The sequence below is a fragment of the Mastomys coucha genome, unplaced genomic scaffold (genome assembly GCF_008632895.1).
Source record: "Mastomys coucha isolate ucsf_1 unplaced genomic scaffold, UCSF_Mcou_1 pScaffold6, whole genome shotgun sequence".
Taxonomy (NCBI): domain Eukaryota; kingdom Metazoa; phylum Chordata; class Mammalia; order Rodentia; family Muridae; genus Mastomys; species Mastomys coucha.
Genome location: NW_022196912.1, coordinates 87,415,431 through 87,434,450, shown reverse-complemented (window position 1 = coordinate 87,434,450; position 19,020 = coordinate 87,415,431). Strand labels below are relative to the sequence as shown.

The window sequence follows — 19,020 nt, the reverse complement described above, 5'->3', positions numbered from 1 at the left end:
CTTCCTAGGCTTATTCTATAGGTATCCATAGGCTTCGGATGTTCCCCAGTGAGACTACAGCTATATATAAACATATAGTGTGCTCACATAATAAAAGCATTCAGGTGTCATGATGACAAGGTTTGAAAATTCAGTCCTTCAGAGAACAGCCATTGTGTATGCACACACATGCACACATGGCATTGATAAGCATTCATAATACAAACTCTGCTTGACATTAATGGATTTCAAATTATTCCACTCCAGGCTAAGGAATTCATGTTTTTATAAACTGTAAAAAAATAATAATAATAAAATGCATACCACTGTAGTATACTCAAATTCAACGATGTACTCTGGCAAAACAAGGTCATGATCGAAGACAAACCATTTGTACTGCCGATAGCAGCAATCACAAGTTCTTTGTCCTATGATAGAATCTAGAGTTAAAAAGAAAAGTCTGGCAAGACAAACACTCAAAATACAGTAAACGTTTAAACCCCAGTGCAGATGAAGAAGTGACAGCAAACTCTTACCAACCATTTCCCACAATTACAAAGGTGAGGATGTTATAAAATCCTCAATTACAGCTCTTTTCCCACAGAGCAGATTTGTTTAGTTCAGCATTTTTCTTTTAAATCTTCATTTTATGGAGGACTAAATGGCTATGTAGTTTTGATACATGTAGCATTCTAAGACCTTTATTAAAGGTTCTTTTCTTTTAATCCTTTGCAAACTAATCATTTGCACACAGTCACACAAGAAACCCTCCATCCCCCTGACTTCTGCAACCACTTATTCAAAAGTCTTTGGATTTAGAAAAGTGTCTGTAGTGAACTGAACATTTGTCACTATTCCTGGAACAATAGATGTAGCCACATCTATTTTTGCAGCATTTCATTTATATTACATTAGGTATTATGGAGATGGTGTCGTGTACCCAGGAAGGCTGTGTAGATGGCATGCAGACACCATGCCATCTGACATAAAGGACTTAAGAATTCGAGAAGTTTCTTTTTATCGCTAGGTGTGTATGTGTGTGTGTGTACTCTAGAACTAATTCACCACAGATACTGAGAGTTAAGTGTATAGGTGGGTATACACAAACACACACACTCCTACCACAAATAATAAATTATTGAAATAAATCTCAACACATAGTATTGATATGAATAACAGAAAAATCATTAGTTTCCAGAAGTAGGTTTTCATAGAAAAGTTTATAGGCTTTGTTAGGTTGAGATTAGACGATGCTATACGTTATAGATAGTTGTATTACGTAGGAATGTTTTTTAATGACAGAGATGAAACAGCACATCTTTCTCTTTGGCAGACATACTTAGCACATGTCTCTGAGGAACAAACACCGAGTTAACCATGGGATAGTTGGCTTTACTGATGGGCTCCTGATCTCGAGCCTGAATACTATGGCCAAGAAAAACCTTCGCAATGAGGATGGTACCTAAATATGAAAAAAGACATAATTTTTATAAGTATGACCTTAACAAATTTCCAATGTAATGTCGATTAAACTTAATACTCTGTAATGACAGAGGCCATTCTAGTAACTTGATACTAGAGAGTGCAAGCATACAACTCGATTCAAAGTAGGAGTTAGGACATATCTATTAAATTAATAAACTGGTCCTAAAAAGGACATAGTGATTGTAGTGAACACACTTTAAGTGCTGGGCATGGTGGCTTACAATTATAAATCCCAGTGCTTAAGAGTCAGAAGCAGGATCCTTGCATGTTTTAGGCCAAGTTTACATCACTGGGCTATAGAATGGAAAAAAGAAACCTAAACAAATAAAACTATAAAGAAACTAGAAAAGAACACAATAATTTAGCAATGCCTCTGCTGTGCATGTGTCTGGTCTCTGTGTATGTCTGTGTTTGGGTTTCTGTGTGTGAGTGTGTGTGACTCTGTGTGTCCGTGTGTCTCTCTGTATGTGTCTCTGAGTGTACGTACTCTCTTTTATCATGTAGGTTCTAGGAATTGAACTCAGGTACCTGCTGAGACATCTTTTGTCTCTTCCACCTGAGATTTAACAGGTACTAAATATAAATCTTTGGAATGGAAGAACAGACATTTCTTCTCTCATGGACTTAGTATTTGGGAGATTGCAAAGATCTCAAGAACCTTGAGAATACTCCCTCAAGAATCCTCAAGAATCCCTCAGAATTCCTCAAGAATCTCCCAAATACTAAAGATTCCTATGAGTCAATAAAGTTGGAAAAAATTCTAATCATTACATATACATTATATGTAAATAAATGAATTTTCAATATTTTAATTTATTTGTTTGTGTATGTGTGTGTGTGAGAGAGAGCGAGAAAGTGTGTGTATGTGAGTATGTGTGTGTGAGTGTGTGTTTTTGCACCCGAAAACAGTGCCTGTGGAGTTTAGAAGAGCGTGTTGGATCCCTGGAAACTGGAGTTACAAGGTGGTTATGAACCACTCAGTGCGGGTGCTGGAACTGACTCCAGTCCTCTGCAGGAGCAGCCAGTGCTCACTCAGCCATCTCTCCAGGCCTGATTCTTTATTTTTACTTTATGCAAGATATAAAATGTGAGTCAGGCTATCCTGTTTTATAAATGCATTTTAGAAGGATTAACTAGACAGTTAATAAGAGGTTTTTCTAATAAATGGAATGGGAAAGAATGATTTGAAAAGTATCAGGTGAAGAGGCCTTGATTTAGCAACCAGCTTGTGTTTCCAGTGCTATTTAACTATATGAAGCCATGCACAGTTGACAGCTTGCCATGAACCATCCCAGCAGAACTGTGGTCTGGATCCTTGAGTTCTGCTAGCCCAAGGCACCAGGCCTGCCAGGCAGGCGTTCTGCACCCCCTACCACAGCAGGCACTCTTGGCTGAGGACAAACCAAAGTTCTGCCTACCTGATGCTCAGTCAGTTTGGTGACTGAAAGATAATAGGATAAGCCCCCTTAATCCCTAGCCTGATTGTCTGTCTGGTCTCTTTATTGTATTATCTTGATACTTCATTCATATTTATACTTATTATAGTAGTTGCAACTTTATATTTAATTATTGATATTTTGTAGGCCCTATGCAAGGGAAAATGGTTTACACAAAACCAGACAGTGCCTAAGATACAATAAGCATTTAATCAGTACATTGTTAATTAGTGCATTCTGATTGATGCGGAGGGGAAGGGGAGGCAAGAGAAGGCACAGGGACCGGCCTGTTCTCCCAGCCTGTAAGTAAGCCGTTTCCGTGGTGGTTTGCAGGTTGGTTCTGGTACTTAACACTGCCATCTATTTAAGTTGCAAGAATAGTACTTACTAACTGAATAAATTACCACACAGTTTGCCTTCTCCAGAACAATGTCTAATCCACACGCTTTACAACTCGTGCCAGGTTATCTCATCACCTTAGATTGTGGTGACTCAGAATGTCCAATCTTCCTGACTGCTCTATCTGATTATTTCACATACAAGCCAATTCTTTTCTCTTTCTTGTGAAGCTAGTGCATGTAAAGAAATACATGCGCGTACTTCTGAGTTTATTCTTTTGATGCAACATAAGGACAGAAGCAGACTCTGAAAAGCATATGCAAGTTGGGTGAAATATCTGGACAACAAAGGTTCTCTTCTTCCTAGGGCTGGTGGACAATAAATACAGAGTTCAGCTGACCGTGCAGCTGAACCGACAGAGGCGTGTCACTCTGTTGGTGAGTAAACCACACAACAATTTGGACAGTGTCTCTTGGATTGATAAAACTGAGAATGAAAACGATCCAGAAGAGATGGAGAAACTGAGGGCCTCTCAACTTAGGAAGCACTGTCAGTTACCGTATCTATAGAGTTCGCTCTCTGATGGACCCTTCTTCTCCTCCTTGGACTTTTGCTGGAGAAACTCGATTCGGGGACACTCGCACATACTGAGGCTGTTCACAAGGGTGACGGCTTCCTTTCTGAGAGGAAGCTGCAAAGGAGAAAAAAAAAACACGTGAGGGCTTTTTTTTTTAAATGTAAATTGACATCATTTCTACTTGGACGCAGATAGCTTATTATTTTACGGTTCTGTGTCTGCCAAAATAATCTACCAAGAGATAACCTCCAGGTACAGCTTCATGATGCAAAGTCATCTAAATATTCAAAATGCGTATGCAAATAGGTCTATACAAAAGTGCTAAGGAACAAAACTTGCCCCTCAGAGGAAAAACCAGCCAACGTCAGCACCCGCATCGTGGTGCTGGCTTCAACAGCTTTTAACAAGGACTTGTGGAAAAACTCATGCTGACTCCAAGAGGAAGGCTCTGTTGGGGTGAGGTATTACATCAGTAAAGGATCCCATTCATTTTGGGTGTATGCCGTACAGTCGACATTTTTTTCCAGAAACAAAATATTTCCAGTTATTCCAGGTATCTTAGTTTTGTTGTGACTAACTTCACTTCTTCCAAACTGTATCAGAATTACACAAAGAGCAAACAGAGTCACTGCTCTGAGTGAGGACCCTGGAGCTGTGAGTGTCCGTGAGAGATTCCAAGGACGGGAGGAGAAACTGGCAAAGTCATAATCTGAGCTCAGATCTTCTTGTCCTTGTCACAGCCTCAGAGTTTTAAATTGATCATTAGTTTTCGACTAACAGCCAACTTACTTAGAATTATGTCTTTTCTGAAATTCAATTAGGAAATTATTTCCTAATCAAAACTCAAAGCTACCCAAAGAAGTTCTTTTAAAAAAAAAAAAAAAAAAAAAAGGCAAACTGGTTCCTGTGACTACAAAGTCCACACTTCAGCAAATGACCTTTCCACCGTGCAGCGGTCATCCCTGCTTGCTTAGTTAGAGTCTCTGTGCACTGCACATGCCACGGTGGAGCTAGCCTGGCCCTCAGGAGACAGAGAGAAGTCAGGAACTATGAACAATAATCAATCTCAAGCTGTGTCAAACAAGATATTCTTCTTAACTGAAGTGAGCAGAAGAGTAATGGGATAGTGGCTCAGGCTCTATGATAGGAGAGAATCCAAACAGAAGTGTAAAGGAAAATTATTTTAAGATGAGAAAACACTAAGGCACAGACATAGGAGTTATGACCACCATCCATCATTCACCTAATTTTTGTTGAGAACATAGTCTATAAATATAGTCTTTGCCTTTAAGCACCAGTAGAGAAAGGTTTACAAATGATTGCATTTCAACACAAGAGTTTTGTAATAATAGTTCTTAAGTGCTTGCTACTTAATGAAGCCAATGCTTAACAATTTGGAAGGTTAGCCACTGCTGTCCACCCTTGCTTTTAAATTTGCAGTGTAGGGACAGTTCAAGAGTAAGATGCCCCCTTCAATTCTTCACAGAGATAGAAAGAGAAATTCTCAAATACATTTGGAACAACAAAAAACCCAGGATAGTGAAAACTATTCTCAACAAGAGAACTTCTGGGGGAATCACTGTCGCTGACCTCAAGCTGTACTACAGAGCAATAGTGATTAAAAACTGCATGGTATTAGTACAGAGACAGGCAGATAGATCGGTAGAATAGAATTTAAGACCCAGAATTAAACCCACATACCTATGGTCACCTGATCTTTGACAAAGAAGCCAAAACCATCCAGTGGAAAAAAGAGCATAGTCAACAAATGGTGCTGGCTCAAGTGGCGGTCAGCATGTAGACGAACGCAGATTGATCCATTCTCATCTCTTTGTACAAAGCTGAAGTCCAAGTGGATCAAGGACCTCTACATAAAACCAAATACACTGAGTCTAACAGAAGACAAAGTAGGAAAGGGCCTCAAATACACCGACACGGGACATTTTCCTGAACAGAACACCAATGGCTTATGCTCTGAGATCAACTATAGACAAATGGGACCTCATAAAATTGCAAAGCTTTTGTAAGGCAAAGACACTGTCAATAGGACAAAACAACAACCCACAGATTGGGAAAAGATCTTTACCAATCCTACATCCAATAGAGGGCTAATATTCAATATATACAAAGGACTCAAGAAGCTAGACTCTAGAGAACCAAATAACCCTATTAAAAATGGGGCAGGTACTGAGCTAAACAAAGAATTCTCAACTGAGGAATTTCAACTTACCGAGAAGCACCTAAAGAAATGTTCAATATCCTTAGCTATCAGGGAAATGCAAATCAAAACAACCCTGAGATTCCACGTCACACTAGTCAGAATGGCTAAGATCAAAAACTCAGGTGACAGCAGATGCTGGTAAAGATGTGCAGAAAGAGGAACACTCCTTCATTGTTGGTAGGAAGTTGAAGTGGAAGGGTCAAGAGTTCAAAGTCATCATCAACACACAAAGAAAGCATGTGAGCCTAGGTGAAATGATCCATCCATTTGGGGTAGAGCAACACCAGGGTTCAAACCCAGCAGTGTTCTCATTTATTTGGGTCACGGTGTGACATGGCCTGGGAAGCAATACTCTCTAGCACTTGGCTACAGCTGCCTCATCAGGAAGCTGCAGGAAAGTGGGCTAGATATGTTGGAGCTCAGGGACCCAGCGATGACACATTATTAGCGGTAAGGTAAGGATGGAGAAGTAGAAAAGAAAGAAATGGTATCAGAAAAAGGAAATCGAAAGCTGGAGGGCTAGAAAGCACAGTGGAAGAGAGGGAATGGATGTTTTCAACACAGTATACAGGGGTGTTGGAGGTAGGTTCATGCTGAGTTTAGAGTCAATTAAAGAAGGAAATTTCAAAAGTCACCTATAAAAGACTCTAAGAAGAATCAAGTCAAGGCAGGCAGACAGAGCCATGGAGGACTGGCTGTGCTGTCCTTTTCATGCCTAAGACTCTGTCAGTCTGCCACCAAGTCACCAAGCTTCCTGGGAAACAGGAGCAGAAGTTTTCGGTAAACAGTGATGGGGAGACACGCTGGACCAGTGGCAGCCCATGAGTATTCTGGGAGAGAGCGCGTGCTACCTTGCTCGTGTCGGTGTCTTTGAATCCCCTTTCAAGTATTTGTAGCAGATGCTTTTTCTTTACTGTCACTTCAGGATCAAAGACATAGAAAAGGCACTCCAGCATCTTTCGATAGCTCCTTAGGAAGATCAGAGGCAGAAAGAGAGTGAGAGTTAACATCACAAAAGCTTAACCATTAATTAGTTAACTGTACACCATGGTGACAGTTTCCCATTTCCAGTGCCATTAAAACTTCCAGTGCCCCTACCCCACTCTCAGAAAGAGGCTCAATGTGGACAAATCATGAACTCCTCTCAGCTATGGGAGACCCAGGACCAGAAAACATTTACTAGCAGGGTGCATCTTTTATGTGGTTAATGTTTAAAACAGGAATATTCATATTCTCTCCCCTCCCCAAAATAAAACAAAGGCAGGCTTTTTTACAGTAACTCATTACAGAATTGATTCTTACTCAGGATCCTGTATGTCTTCAAGATCCAGATACTTTTGGAATTTCTCTTCAAATCTCAGTCTCAGAATACGGTTGTTAACTTTAATGACACGCTTAACTTTCACCCCTGTAATGCCGTATGCTCTGAAGTCCCAGGTGCAGAAACGTGAGAGAATTAGTTCATAGCAGGAGTTAAACCTACATGGGGACACAGAACACACACAGAAAGCAGAACAACAGAGTGCCTTCAGCATGCTGAAGGATACAAGGCACATGCAGTAAAACTCCAAGGTCCTATTTTGTGATCGTTTTTTGCTAAACATACTTCATCAGATCACCATAACTGTCTTTTTGTTCCAATGGGCATATTTGATCAACAAAAGATGCTAAAATTTGAGACACAGTGAAATGTTCCTTTTATTATCTACTATCTAGTCCATCTACCTGAAACGGATGCTGATTGAACAGTCCTCCCTGAGAATACTTGACTAGCCTCAGCGTGACCACATACTCCTGGCCACTTCCCTTAGGCTGGGACTTCAGCTTTGCTTTGCTTTCTAGTTTTTTGTTTTCTGCTTGCTTGCTTGTTTGTTTGTTTGTTTTCTGGTTCCCTAAAATGATCCTTTTAAATTTTCCATTTATTTTATTTTATTTTTTTATGGTGTTAAGGGTTAATGCAAGGACCTTCTGCATGCAGGGAAGTCCTTTGTGACTGAGCTATTCCCCAGTCTCCAATAGACTTGGAAAACTTGCTTTTCCCCAGGAACCAGAATTATGGCTCTCTTGTTTCCACTGTCCACAGGTGATTTTATCTGCCATATACATATGTATATATGTATGCATGTATATATATATGCAAGGATCCTTTCAATGACTGGTCACACATATATATATATATATATATATATATATGTGTGTGTGTGTGTGTGTGTGTGTGTGTGTGTGTGTGTGTTCATACACAAATTATCATTCCTACCCAAACGTAGCTGTAGTACCCAGTTTGAATATCCACTGTTTTCTAAAATAACTGGGTAAATATGTAAAGGGCCTTTCAAAGTTTATTACTCAGTGCCTGGCCCCAACCTGTAGTTGAAATGGCAGGAGTGGCTACATCCACTCCTCTTCACCCTCTAGCACACCTGTACCACATCTCAGACGCATGCTGAATCAGATCTTGGGTCATCATCAACACTGACGGGTCCTCTCTGGGATTATCACTGTCTCTGGCTCTATCCCAAGAACTTCCTAAGTTAGGGCACATAGTGAGAAGGGCAGTGTCCACCCTCTTTCTCCTAAGGCTTATATTCCAATGGGAGTAGACATTCAATAATATGTAAAGCCATAAATATAACAAATGCTAAAGGAGAAAGACTTAGCAGAGGAGCCTTGGGTGCGGAGTGCAGAGGGCACCTTCTTGAAGCCTCAGAGATCTTCCAGGGAGAAAAGCGATCTGAGAACCAGAGGAGGATGTGGCAGCTTTGAGAAACTCTAGAACAAGGATCCTTTCAATGACTGCTCTGCTCTCTGCTGCCCTCATCTGACTGTCCTCATAAAATTACAATCTTGTCTTAAAATTGCACAGAATGGAGATTAGGAGCGAAAGAGAGACCATTTAACAGGGAAGCAAATGATCCTTTATGAGATATGTTTACCCTGTAAGCGTTTGAGTGGGTATGAGGGTTACAGCCACAGAGGGCGGCTTCCTCATGGGTGGTTTCTGAGCCCAATATCTGAACTCCTAGCTTAGAGCACTTGACTTACCACCAAAGGCTTTCTCAGTGCAGAAGGTGACCAATAGCCCAAATGACCTCTGTGTCATATGAATGACCGAGACCGTGGCAGATCCTTCCCTAGGCCCATAGTCTAATACATGCAGCCTCTCTTTAGAACTCACTTTCTTGCAAGAAATGACATGCACTTTGAAGTAGACTGATGTAATTGTGCCTCCTTGTGGATCTGAGATTACATTACACAAGGAAACAGGAACAAACTGTTCTGTTTAAAGTCGCTTACAGTAAACCACCTGGTGTCAGACTCCAGGAGTTAGAACAAGCCTGGCTGACAAAGTCGGACCGAACCGGTTTTCGTTCTCATCTTGCCTAGATGGTCTCCTGCTGGCTGTGATACAGGGAACCTGGCAGCCTGAACGCTGGCTTTGCGCCCCTCCCCCACCACCCACTGCAGGCTTAGCTCCCAGATGGCTTCCTCTTTGACTACAGGTCTGCAGGACAGCCAGGAGGCCTCCATGGTGGCAGCCTGCTGTGGTCAGGTGTGCTGTGGCCTTCTGCTCTGCTCTGGTTTCCAGGCAGTGTTCTGAATCCAGGGCTAGCCACCCAGCAACTGTACAAACATCATGAGGACGACAGTGGGACACCAGCAACGGTATCAACATCGTGAGGATAAACTTTTTTCTTAAAATTTTTACAAACTTCCCATATCCTTTTTTCTGCTGACTGGCTAAGAAAAAGAATGGGTGTCGCGTGACCCCCTTGAGGTGCCCAGGACTTGGCTCATGATGATAAAGCAATGAGACAAAGGTACAGGTGGAAAATGTATGACAGCAAAATTTCAACAGATCAATATTTTGATAAAAGCTATTTTGAAAAAGAGACAAGACACCTGGCTTGGGCTGGGCGGTGGAGGTACATGCTTTTAATCCCAGCACTTGGGAGGCAGAGGCAGGTAGATTTCTGAGTTTGAGGCCAGCCTGGTCTACAGAGTGAGTTCCAGGACAGCCAGGGCTACACAGAGAAACCCTGTCTCAAAAAAACAAAAAAACAAAAAAAAAACCAAAACAAACAAACAAACAAACAAAAGACACCTGGCTTGGGTACAATTATTTTTGGAGGTCCACTTAAAGTTCAGAATTACCATTCATCAGCTCGAGTGCCTTCTTCAAAATGGATGTTCCCCACAGTTTCCAGCTCAGTTAGCAGAAATGGGGTCAGTAAGCCATGGCTCTTCTTCTTCTGTTTTACTTCAGTTCGATAAATTGCTTCAATTCTACCAGAGACAAAATACACATGCAGGAAGTTATCAGATACGAAACTCACAGCATTGACACAGAGCCATTGGTTCATGTGCCGTAGCACATCACATGCATTTGAGTATCAGTTACTTTTTGCTTTCAGTGGATGAATAACGTTAGTGTTAGCAGTTAGACCCAGAACAAGATATTCTGTTTCTGGCAGTGAAAATCCCCCTGATTTTGTTACCCTCATGCAGAATGTGAAAAGTTAAGACTCTCCTGGATCTAAAAGCATGGCTGCCAAATCCTAGACAGGTTGTTTTTGTCTTCTTACACCAAAGGATTCTCAGCACCACACCAGCACTAATAGTACTTCCGTCTAAAGAGCTGGGAGGGCCACCTGGCATGGAGTGATCCCCTACCTCCACATGTTACAATCCTGTTATTAAGATCATTACAAGGGCCTAATAACCCATTTACCCAGTGTCCCCATAAATGAAAGAGCAGTGTGAAAACGCAAGGACTGTAGTGTGCCTTGCTGGTCTTGTCTACTTTCTGAACTAAAGTGCACTTGATTGCTTTTAGTTTGCAGACAGAAGCAGAAGAAGCGGAGGAAGCCCACTATACTTAATTGAAAATGGCTTCCACCAGAGCCTGGCTTTGAGTGGTAGGGGCCCTAGGAACCTGGTGTGCCAACACAGTTCATGTTCTGTTTTCTCCCATCTATCAAAGGATTTGAGCTCAACTCTTGGCCTCCAACATGGTTATTTGATCCTGTTATTGATCTGAATGACCAGACAATTTGGCAAACATACTCATGTAGTTTCTTGTTCCAGAATGTGACTCTGTCGTCCAGAGCGTTCAGTTTGGTCAGTATCTTCTGGTACAGAATTGATTCCTGCACGATGACCTCGCTATTCCGGGGTTTCTCGGCCTCCGGCCCAGCATCACTCTGCTCTTTGCCAGAGATCTTGAGTTCAGCCAGTTCCCGTTCTAACTGTGGGAATCAATGTACAGGCCATGAAATGTTGAGTGTGCTTATTAAAGCAAGAGTGAAATTATCATCAATGATGGTCTGCATGTGAATAAAACCTTACACTTCAAAAAATGTAATTTTTATCAAAATAACTATTCATTGTTTCAATTTTTAAAACTATGTCTGGAGAGATAAAATCATAGAAAACATACAAAGGGAAGCCAACATTTTCCTTTTGCTTCAGTATCTGACTAGCTCAAAACTACACACTGCATCAGATTTTAATATTTTAGGGTTTGTTGTCCATATTAGGCTTTTGGCATTAATTGGGATATTTAAAATATTGCTTTAAATATTATTTATCTTGATCACTTAGCCTTTGGGTCACTCCCTTAAAGTTTGAGACCAGAGTACATCTCTTGTAGGATTTAAAGTTAAACTATAATGTACAACATGTATAAAAAGAAATTTACTAGTAAGTGATATTTTTCACTTATATAGCTATAACTGGTTGCTATAAACAGATTACATATTTAAACAATGTGTACAGTTTATATAATATATATTCCTTTCCTTGCTTACTGGTTTTAATTAACATGGTTGAAATCTGAAGTGCACCCAAATTTGAAACTTTGCACATATTTTAGATATTCGGATAAGGGACATTCAGAGTTCATGTAAATATTCCAGAATGTGAAAGACTCCAAACCCTGAACTCCATTTGGTTGTGAAGCATTCTAAGTAAGAGAGTCTCAACCTATGTACTTAAAAATGGCACATTATAAAATGGATTTTTGACGTTTTGGTCTGTCTGTGGTTTTTAGTCAAATCATTTAAATTTAATTAACATTGTACCTCAAAAATCTCATTCTGATTATAAACCAAAAACATGATCATTTGTAGAAAGGGCCATTAAATATATTTCAAACTTTTATTTTATTTTTTACTTTTAAATGTATGTGGGTATGTATAATGAATGAAGGTCCCTATGAAGGCCAAGAAAGGCACTGGATTTCCTGAATCCAGAGTCCCAAGTGATTGTGAGTCACCAGGTATGGGTATTGAGAGCTAGTGTGAGTCCTCTGCAAGAGCAGCCAACCCATGTCTCCAGCCCTCCAACTTTATTTCTTAATAAAGAAATAAAGAAAGCTACATAGTAGCCTATTGTAGCTTGTTTTCTTGTTAAAGATCTAGGTAGCAGCTAATACTTTGTTACTATCCATGGGGTGGTGATAACTAGCCAGAGAATGAAGTACACAAGTAGACTTGCTGAGCTGGAGCTCTATGAAGCTCTAATGAGCAGGGCAGAGGGGATTACGGTCATTGACACCACCTAATGCCGTTGTGTGCTGTGCTTCATAAAGGAGTGCTCATTAGTCACTGCAACGCATTCATTGGTAAAGTGCTGATTTATATGCTTCCTTCTGCTTTCCTGTTTGCACATCTCATTTTAGCCTTGTCTTCCTCATAGACGTACAGTATAAGGATAGAATCTCTTAGGGCATGCATCCTGCTTCTTGAGGATAGTTTAATGTCTTCAGACTTTTTTTGTCTTAATGTGTATGTGGTGGGCATGTGCTTGTGTGTGTATAAGCATGTGGAGGCCAGAAGGCAAGCACAAGTGTCGCCACTCAGGCTCGTCCACATTGGTTTTTTAAGCTAGGATATCTCACGAGCCTGGAGTCTGCCAAGTAGCCTCAGCTGGCCGGCCACTGAACACCAAGGTTCACGGGTCTCAACTTCCCCAGTTCTAAGATGAGCAGCCCGCGTTATCATGGCTACCCTTCTATATGCACTCTTGGGACTGAACCCAGGTCCTCATGTTGTGTAGGAAGCACTTTAGCTACTGAGCTGTCTTCCTAGCCTGTGTGTTTACCTTTATGAATAACGCCTTTTAGCACAAAACATCTTACTGTTTTGTTTTGCAATTGAATTAATGTCTTTTTTCTTTGTAATGTCTGGTATTTGGCAGGTTGAGATCAGCTAAATTAACCCATTTACATATTTATTCTTGATATTTTATCATTTAATTTTTATCCCCATTGACATTTAGTTTTGGTAAAACACAAACTAAGCACCTAGCTTCCCTGTTCCTAAATACCTTGATGGTTTTCTACCACCATTTGTTAAATCCATTGTTTCTTCATGTTTTTGAGAAGTTACAGAAAATTTTACACTCACAGGGTTCTGTTTTCAAGTAAATGATTCTTAACTTTTCAAGATCTACTTTTAATAAAAGGAATCTAATTATTCTGCATAAAAAGCACACACACTACTAAAATAGTTTGACTTAAAGTTCTCCATTGTATACCTGTGTGTATACCTGTGTGTGTGTGTATGTGAGTGTATGTGTGTGTTTATATGTGTGTATGAGAGAGTATGTGAGTGTGTATGTATGTATGTATAAGTGTGTGTGTGTTTGAGTGTGTGTGTATGTATGTGAGTGTGAGGTGTGTGTATATGTGTGTGTGAGTGTGAGATGTGTGTGTATACATGTGTGAGTGTGTGAGTGTGTGTATGTATGTGTGAATGTGTCTGAGTATGTGAGTGTACGTGTGTGTGTGTGTGTGTGTGTGTGTGTACAGGTATATGCACATCACAGGACATGTGTGGAGGACAACCTCAGATGTTGGTCCTCACAGTCAGCTTTGTCTGAGACAGAGCCTCTGTTCTGTTCTGCATAAGTCCTGTCTCAGCTTCCCAGTCTCACTTTAGGAGCGCTGTGACCACAGACACAGGCTACCAAGTCTGGCTTTACATGGACATTGGAGATTGGAACGGAGGTCTCACACCCATATCTTTAAAAATAAATTATACATAGAATGTAGCTCAGTTAACTATCTGGAACTAAAGTATTTTTAGAGTAAACCCGACTCAAATCTCAGTATTAATCACACACATGCACACATGCACACAGGGTGGGAGTGAATGGGCAGTGGAGTTAAGGATTTACCAGTGTGTTGGATAATTTTCCTATAATATGGCCACTGAAATTTTATACGATTAAATCTTACCGTTTTCTTTGCAAAGTTAAATAATTTTATCCGTTCTTCTGGTAGCTTCTGTAACTTGCATTTTCTGTCATTCAGTTTTTCAAGTTCTTCATTCAGATGTCTCTGAACAGTTTTTATTCGCATGTTATAATACATTATTTTTTTCATTGCTGTGGACTGAAGGTAAAGGGTTAGATAAGACAAATGACAGGTAGCTGTGCTGTCTAGTTTTATGTCAACTTGACACAAGCTAGAGCCATTTTGGAAGAGAGAACTTCAATTTAGAAAATATTCAGCCAGAATAGCTGGTGGTGTGTTTTCTGGACTGATGATGGGAGGGCCCAGCTCATTGTGGGCAGTGGTCCTGGGTGTGATAATAAAGCAGGTAGAGTGAGCCATGAGGAGCAAGCCAGCAAGCAGCACTCCTCCATGGCCTCTGCGCCAGCTCCTGCCTCCAGGTTCCTGCCCTGACTTTTCTGGGAGTTAAATCTCAAGGAGTAAAACTCTTTCCTCCCTAAGAGTTTTGGATCACAACAGTAGAACTCTAACTAAGGCACAGTTAACAGTGATTTTGTATAAGCATAACATGCTCTTTATACATTTGGAACTTTGCTAGCTCCATCAGAAATGCTGATGCTGACAGCAGACATGATGGTGCCCATAGGATTTTGTATTTAATTTATGATATGACATGCAATCCCAAAGAGCATCTTTATTTTTTAATATGTGAGTATGTGGCATATGAATGTCTATTCCCAAGATTCCAATAAAAAATTACAGATACAATTTAACTTAGAAAGCAGTATACTTAGCTAAAAAAAGACATAAGACTGGAACAAATATTAAAACACATTATTCCTACATTATTAACTTAGAGAAAATCTTTTAAAGAATTAAAAGTAAATGCCAAATTGAGTATAATTTGCTTCTTAAAAGCCTGACAAAAAAATTTATCCTCTCCCCCAATCTGTGAAACAATGCTCTAAGTTAACTCCTTTTAGACTCATGATATCATTAAATTATCATTCTAATGCAATTATCTCCAATCTTAAACTTAATATACTATTCAGTTATTAAATCACAAATAATAACAAATTGATTAAATAGCCATTACAAACTACACAAGTTAAATGGTGCCTGAGAATTAGATCAATCAAAAAAGAACCAGCCAGCCAGTCTACACAAAAGGATCAGTTCCTGGTTCAATGGTCCTATGAAGGCTCAATAGATGTCCCAGTCTAGGGGAATTGAGGACGGGGAGGTGGGAGTGGGAGGGTGGGTGGAGGAACACCCTAACAGAAAGGGGGGGGGAAGATGTGATAGGGTGTTTCTGGGAGGGAGGGAAACCAGGAAAGGGGATAACACTTGAAGTGTAAATAAAGAAAATATCCAATAAGAAAAAGAAAAAAAAAAAGAAAAATATAATGAAGAACATCAGAGCAAAACACCTGACATCATCATGTAGGTAGTGTGTGTGTGTGTGTGTGTGTGTGTGTGTGTGTATGTGCATGTACGTGTGTGTGTGTGTGTGTGCATGTATGAAAGGAAGAAAAAGGAAAAAAAATGGAAAATGATGGTTTTGTTATTTTAAATATTTGGGGTAAATGGAAAATCCAATTCAAATATATGTGAGTCACTGAGAGGTAAAAGGATTTCCTTAAATCTACGGCAACATCATGTACTGAGGAGTAAATAGTTCATTTTGCCAGACAAAATAGATGATGCTAAGTTACATTTCAAATAAGCAACAAGGTATTCACCAAACTTGCTTGTACTCCTTTATAAAGTTATATCAAGATGCACTTTGCTATTTATATGAACCTCAAATTTAACTTAGATTTCTTCCATGTGGGGGAAAAAGATTTTTAAAATACTACATTTAATTTGTTCTAACATAATTTTAAGAATCATATATCAAAAAAATCTATTTCCAACACCAGTTTCCCATTTTTTTGTCTTACCACTGAATTCCAGAATTAATGTTACTATCTGTATACTTTTAGCTGAACCATCCTGCTTATGGATGGGGCAAGAGGAAACAGGAGGCAAGGACTGACTGTAGAATAACAGCCATCTGAGGACCCAGCCAGAAAAAAGCCATTCACTACACACACTTGAGTCACAGATACCTGACTGCGACTCCACTTACATCTGCCAGCTCCTTGATTTGCTTTGCTGATACGTCAAACGTGTCAAGTCGTTGAAGAGAAGGCAAGTGATACAGCACATGGGTGGAGTAGTTACACAGCTGACACACTGGATTAGATTTATACTGAGGGTCATTCAGAGATAAATCCTTTAAGTGAGTGAGTTTGGTCAAGTTCGTAAGGTCCTAAACATCAGTGACAATGTTCAATCAGTTATGAATGCTCGCCTTGAGGGGAAGAGTTTTAACACCTAACATCACAATCCAACGTAACACTCTAATTGCACACCTAAGTATGTATGTTTCATTGAGCTAGATGGCTGAGATGCTTCTGTCTAGGTAAAGGACCTGTTAAATTCCAGAAGAGAAGATCAACCTTTGCAAAATGGCAGACTACATAGCTATGGATGTTCTGTGCATCCCAGCTGCTCCTAACTAGTAAACACTAATTCCAGTTTACCGTTCTGGAGGGATATCTGTGATTGTATTATAATAGCCCCTTGCTGAAAAGCAGTGACAGCTTCGTGTCATCTATCAAACATGCCACACTGAAGATTTGATTAGCCTTTAGTCCCAACTCCCTGTGCTCTCGTGCACACTATGTATTTGAGACAAACAACAATGCTGACATTTCTCAATAGACCCAAGATTTCTGATTTCCATGTTTTCATGAATGCTCATCTCTCCCTCTTAGAATGGCCACTGCCACTGACTGCCCAGAAGAGCCTCTTCCAGTGCCTGTTAAAATGGGCTAGCCTTTCCTATTGATTAGTTCCTTTGCAGTTGGACTAATTGGGTAACCATTTCACTCAAATTCCTTCACAAAGTATTTATTCTACTGCCTTGCAATACCCTTCTGTTTTTCTCTGAGTTAAAGAGTAAGTCTTTACATTGACTGACTTTAAGTTATTTCTTACTCCTTTTTCTCTTGTACTTTCATAAGCTGTGCTTGACTGTGTGCCTTCAGTCTCATGCATGTTGTCAGAATCATATTGTGAACAAGGCGAGACAGCAAAGGGAGTTTGACAAGAGAGATTTATTATAGCATATTTAAAAGGGTTCCAGCAAGCTTTGCTGCATGGAGAACAGACTGAGGATAGAGAAGAGGAAAAGAGGGTTGGCAAGGTGACTCAGCAGGTAAGGGTGCCGCCTGCCTGCCGTGCCTGAGTGGAATGAGTGAAGTGACTCCTGCAAAGTGTTCTCTGTCTCCATGTGTGTGCCTTGGTATTCTCTCTCTCTCTCTCTCTCTCTCTCTCTATCTCTCTCTCTCTCTCTCTCTCTCTCAATAGGGAGGACTGTGAGAGGTTGTTTTTTCTCTCTCAGTAATGCAGACTGGTAAGGACATTGCTACCAGCAGGCTGCCAGTGATCCAGGCAGCAAGGCTCTGGGCATGTTCTGAATGAGCAACAACAAGATTTGTTCACAGACTGAAGGTTGGATATGAAGGAATAATAGGGGTAAGAAGACTGTTAAGGATTTTTGCTTAATTAACTAGAAGAGTGGAAATACTATTTAGAGGGTCAGAGACACCTGCAAGGAAGGGGGTTGCTACTTCACAAGTTCTATCTTGCTACTGTGAAAAATGTAAATATCCAATATGTAACCTCCAAAAGGGATCACACTGCACAGGTTGGCAACCACTGCCCTAGACCACCAGGAAGCACAGACTAGTGAACTCAATGCAATTACTCCTTGAAGGAGGATTGTTTGGTATATTTTCTGGTCTTTACAGTTCATAACTCAGGTTGATAAACAGAAACCAATCATTTAGTTGAACATACCTTGAAGGAAGTAATTTGATTTCCAGAAAGGTTTAGTTTCTCCAGTTGTTCATTGGGATCAAGACATCGACCTTTCATTTAAAAATGAGATTAAAGAAACGTTAGGAATAAGGGCATACATAGCTCAGTGGCAGGGTGCTTGTCTTTCATACCCAAGGCCACGAGTTCAATCCTCTGGCATCACAAAAATAATTAGGTTTCTTGTTCTACCTTTGTTATTTACCCTGGTACACTTGTAAGTTTTGGATGCCATTATTCCTGCATTTCAATAGGATTAATGACACCACTGCATAATTAGCAATAGTGATTAATGACTGAGAGTTAAACACCTGAACCATAGATTTAAAAATAGGTAGGGAAGTGGAGGTAGATCTGGAAAGAGATGGGTGGGTATCTTACACACTGTAAGAAACTCTCAAAGAATCAATAATCTTTCTGGAAGATCTTCATACCTCAATAGAAAGAACCATGATCTAAGGTAAAAATGTATGCAAAAGTAAAACTGCTTTTCAATGGCATAAAGTCTAAAAGAGACAAATCTAAGCACACATTTTACAAATGCACTAGCTCAGATTCTAAAGGAAGCAGTTACGTACCAATGCTGCTGATTAGGTTGCCTGCAAGATTGAGGTCTTTTAGATTCTTCAAAGTCTGCAAGCCCTGAAAGTGTAGACAACATGTCCTTGTAAACCTCAACTCTGATCAATCTTGTTATTTTCCTGGGTGCTTGGACAGTGGATACAGATCCAGAGGAAAATGGGTCCAAAGAACCTCCCCAACCCCACGTTAATGGAGTCTGGAGAGAATTACAAGAAGGAACAGAAAGGAGTGGAGGGGG

The 19,020-nt window shown here is 40.2% G+C and overlaps 1 protein-coding gene across 1 annotated transcript in view; it reads right to left on the bottom strand.

Moving 5' to 3' along the window:
* The window catches only part of Lrrc9 (leucine rich repeat containing 9), a 74,391-nt gene that overhangs the window by 46,639 nt on the left and 8,732 nt on the right, over positions 1–19,020 (bottom strand). Inside the window, 11 exon segments of the mRNA XM_031356690.1 lie at positions 304–407; positions 1,319–1,441; positions 3,798–3,930; positions 6,889–7,006; positions 7,340–7,516; positions 10,190–10,321; positions 11,102–11,283; positions 14,277–14,432; positions 16,405–16,587; positions 18,183–18,253; positions 18,779–18,842. Of these exon segments, the coding sequence (XP_031212550.1) occupies positions 304–407; positions 1,319–1,441; positions 3,798–3,930; positions 6,889–7,006; positions 7,340–7,516; positions 10,190–10,321; positions 11,102–11,283; positions 14,277–14,432; positions 16,405–16,587; positions 18,183–18,253; positions 18,779–18,842 (1,443 nt within the window).